The sequence below is a fragment of the Dendrobium catenatum genome, unplaced genomic scaffold (genome assembly GCF_001605985.2).
Source record: "Dendrobium catenatum unplaced genomic scaffold, ASM160598v2 fragScaff_scaffold_943, whole genome shotgun sequence".
NCBI classification, from domain to species: domain Eukaryota; kingdom Viridiplantae; phylum Streptophyta; class Magnoliopsida; order Asparagales; family Orchidaceae; genus Dendrobium; species Dendrobium catenatum.
The window spans coordinates 934,791-938,776 of NW_021319405.1; the positions used below are offsets into that span (position 1 = coordinate 934,791).

At 36.8% G+C, this 3,986-nt stretch overlaps 1 protein-coding gene across 1 annotated transcript; it reads left to right on the top strand.

Moving 5' to 3' along the window:
* Positions 1 to 241: 241 nt before the first annotated feature.
* LOC114580319 (uncharacterized mitochondrial protein AtMg00370) lies at positions 242 to 2,571 on the top strand (the record flags this gene model as incomplete). Its single annotated transcript, XM_028697488.1, is given in 4 exon segments — positions 242 to 272; positions 275 to 530; positions 532 to 742; positions 2,287 to 2,571. Coding segments are annotated over 4 exon segments (783 nt in total), but the record flags the coding sequence as incomplete, so codon positions are not given.
* Between the last annotated feature and the right edge of the window lie 1,415 nt (positions 2,572 to 3,986).

Below are 3,986 nucleotides of genomic sequence, written 5' to 3' on the forward strand. Positions count from 1 at the left end.
ACTTCTTCGTAGTGGCTCCGTTCCATGCCTCATTTCATAGGGAACCTCAATGTGGCTCTATTTCATTATATTCCATTTATATCCCAGTTCTATTTATTTCATATCCTTTTTGTATTATTGACATAAGATATGTCATTTATTGTATATCTGTTTAACTATTTTCATCTATATAGATATGGAAAGTTAAGAAATCATCATATGATAATAGAGAAACTGCAATAGAAAAGAAAAAGGAGAAGTTTGTGATGATTTTAAATCTTTTCTACTAGGTAATTATCCTTATGCATGAAGATAATAAATTCGGTCGTTGTGGTCGGGCTCTATTATGGATTTCTGACCACATTCTCCATAGGGCCCTCTTATCTCTTCCTTCTCCGAGCTCGGGTTATGGAAGAAGGAACCGAGAAGGAGGTATCAGCAACAACTGGTTTTATTGCGGGACAGCTCATGATGTTCATATCAATCTATTATGCGCCTCTGCATCTAACATTGGGTAGACCTCATACAATAACTGTCCTCGTTCTACCGCATCTTTAGGAACAATCATACAAACTTTTTTTATTATGAAACTACTACAATAAATTCAATGCGTAATCTCATCATTCAATGTGTATTCCCGAGTAATCTATTTTTTCAATTATTCAACCATTTCCTTTTACCAAGTTCCACGTTAGCCAGATTAGTCAACATTTCTATGTTTCGATGCAACAACAAGATTTTATTTTTAGCGGAGCAAGTACAAGTATTAGTAGCATAACAAAAATGCGTTCCTCATCATTAATATGTTTCCTCGTGGTAATTGTCGCCTATCGGGAGACGATGACAACATCTTTGATGCACCGTTGAGAATTCTAAATTGTCTATTTACAAAGGTCGGATCTATAAAATCTTTAGATGTGTTATGATCATAAAAGTTTGATTAGCAACAACAATATCAAACCATTATTCCACTCAGTGGCGGAGCTAGAAAATGTATTTAGTGGGGGCCTTATAGATTTTTTTTTTAATTTTCCTTCAACCTTTTACATTCAGACTTGAGACCAAAACAGTCAATTTTTAAAATGATAAAAGTTTGATAGTGAATTAGTTTATTTTTTTCCTTCACAAAATGACTTACAATCATCACACTTGATTACTGCTAGAACGAGTTCAATATATTAACTAAATACGTGATATTAAAAATCTCATCGCACAAAAATAAATCATAAAATCTCTTTAAGATCGAATTAATACAGGATTAAGCTAATATCAACCAAGAAAAAAAATGTAAACAAATAGGAAATTAAATTGGTAGTGATTTGAATGGACGGTCGTTCTTAAATCTCTTGATCGTGGACCGTTTATTGGACATTTAAATGTCTTAAAGATATCAGAACTCCACGATCTTAGGCTCGTTGGATTCATCTCGTCTAGCCGCTCAATTTGACTATAAGCATGTCTGTTTGGAAACCATTTGGTAATCCAAATTATGGTTAAAACCTTCCAAATATGCTTTGAGTCTTTGATTTGGAGTCATTTGAGTTCGGATTGAGTTGAATTTGGTGCCGTTGGATTCGCATTTTTGAGACGTTTAGTTCGATTGTAAGTTTACTGAAATTGGAGCTCATATGGTCTCCGATTTAATTTTTTTTTTTTTTCATTTTTTTATTGGGGGGAGGCCCACCCCCCCCTGATTCTACTACTTTGGATCAGCTACCAAAATCTTTTTTTTCTATTGTGTCATGTTAAAGAGTCGGATTGTCATTTAAATCTAATTAAAAAAATATCATTTCTAATATTTTCTAATCAAATATTTTTTGTCTAGTTCGACCTTAACATAGATTAAATCTAAAATATCTACTCTCCTAATTGTGTTATCGAAAGACCGATACTTTATGTGACCAGAACATCTAGATGACTCTCTATAATTTTCTCTACTATTGGAGTGATTATCAAAATTTTATCAATTACACAAAATTTTTAGCACAGTATGTGTATATCCGAACACTGAAAGGAGCTCAATTGAGATTTAATTATACATTGAAATTAATTTAAAAGATCAAAAAGCTTCAAACAATGCAAGTTTATATTCATAGCAGTTGCCTCTTTGCAATGATTCGATGACCCTCTAAACTAGAGAATGATAAGGGTCTAAACTAATTATCCTCATTTTCTTGCCTTAAGCTTTCCTGAGAAGGGAGTGACACTAGGGGTGTCACCGAGTCAACTTGACTCGTGAGTCGGCTCGGGCTCGACTCGCGTGCTTGAGCAGGATTTCGAGCTCATTGGTCTCTCAAGTTCGAACAGCTATCTGCTCGACTCGATTACTCTTCGAGCCACTTGTGTAAAGCAGAACGACTGGGGGATGACAGAAGCAGAACTAAACGGCAGATGCCAATGCGGATTGGCTTGCGAAACGGCAGATGCGGACCCAAATTGGCTAACGAAACAGTGGACACAGAACTGCAGACGTGGACTTGGATTGGCTCCTGGAACGGTGGACGTGGAATGGAGGACGTGAAGTTAACAATGGACGAGAAATTGAGCAGCTTGACAAGCTCGTTTTGGTGGCGAGTTACACTCAAGCTCTAGTTTTGAGTTCGACTCGAGTTCGAGCTCGATATTTGGCTCACGTGTCAAGTTAAAGGTAGGTCTGACTTGAGCTCGACCTGACTCTTTTACACCCCTAAGTGATGCTACTAAATTTTTTGATGAAGATATCTCTCATAAAATTTTTTTTATTTGTTCACCTTCACTAGCAATTAGGGGTGTCAAAATCGGATCATGGGTCAGGTTCTGGTCGAACCAACGGGTAAACCAAAACCAGATTCTTTTTTACAAACGGGTCAAGGTTTTCAACCCGGACCTGACCTGGACGAGTTATCGGGTTGATTCGACCTGACCCGAAGACCCGATAATAATAATGGCAGTTACAACAACTCTGCAACGCCGCAAGCGGCATGACATCAAGGCAGTGGCAGTGTGACAGGGAGTATCAGACATGGGCAGATGCGAGTGCACGTCAGAGACAGCGCTATAGTGGCAGTGGCGGGGTAGCGACAGCAACGGGAGATGCGATGGCGACGTGACCTTGACTCACGCGAAGTTATGGCGACGTGAACTTGACTCGCGCAAAGAGACACGACGGGCAACGCGATCACTCGACGCAGGCAGGGTGGGCAGCAGAAGCTGGAAAACACATTTCCAGGTCATTTCTGTGTCATTTTTGGGTTTCCAGATTTCTGAGTTTCCGGGTCAACCCGAATCTGACCCATTTTTTAAAACTTGTCAAATCCGGGAACCCGAACCTAACCCGTTTTGAAATCCGTTCGGGTTTAGCCCAAAATTTTCTTGTCGTCAGATTTTTGTGTCATGTCAAATATTGACACACTTCTAACAATATATATAAATTCAACAGCCACAAGTCAAACAAGTGGGAAATTTTTTAATGCATCAATAATGTGGATATTATTGAAAAAAAAAAAGCTAAAGTAAATTATTCACTGTTAAGTATGTAAATATTTTTATCATAAATTTTTTTTGTTCTCATGATAGTTATCAAAAAATTTTAAAATATTTTATATATTATATATTTGTTTATATAGATATAACATTTCACCCAAAAAAATCAATCAATATCCACTATAAAATTCTGAATTTTAAATAATAAATAGAATTATCTTCTATTTTTTTTAATATTTTGATTTATTAAGTCAAATTTAAACACATCATTTATGTAAGTGCATCTCCAACCTAAAAACCGACTTTCCATTCCAAAATATAGTAAACCTCCAAAATGTTGTAATTCGTCTCCAATTGAAATTCATTTCGCCTGCTTCTTCATCACGTTGCTAAAGGTAATTGTCTTTCTCCTTTTTCAGGCCATTTTTCGGCAAATCCCAAACACATAAAAATAGCGTGTGTGAACAGTACGACGCTAATATTGGCATTGTATTGTTCACTCCCAGTGAACAACAGACGAAAGCGCATTCGGTTGAATCGTTTGG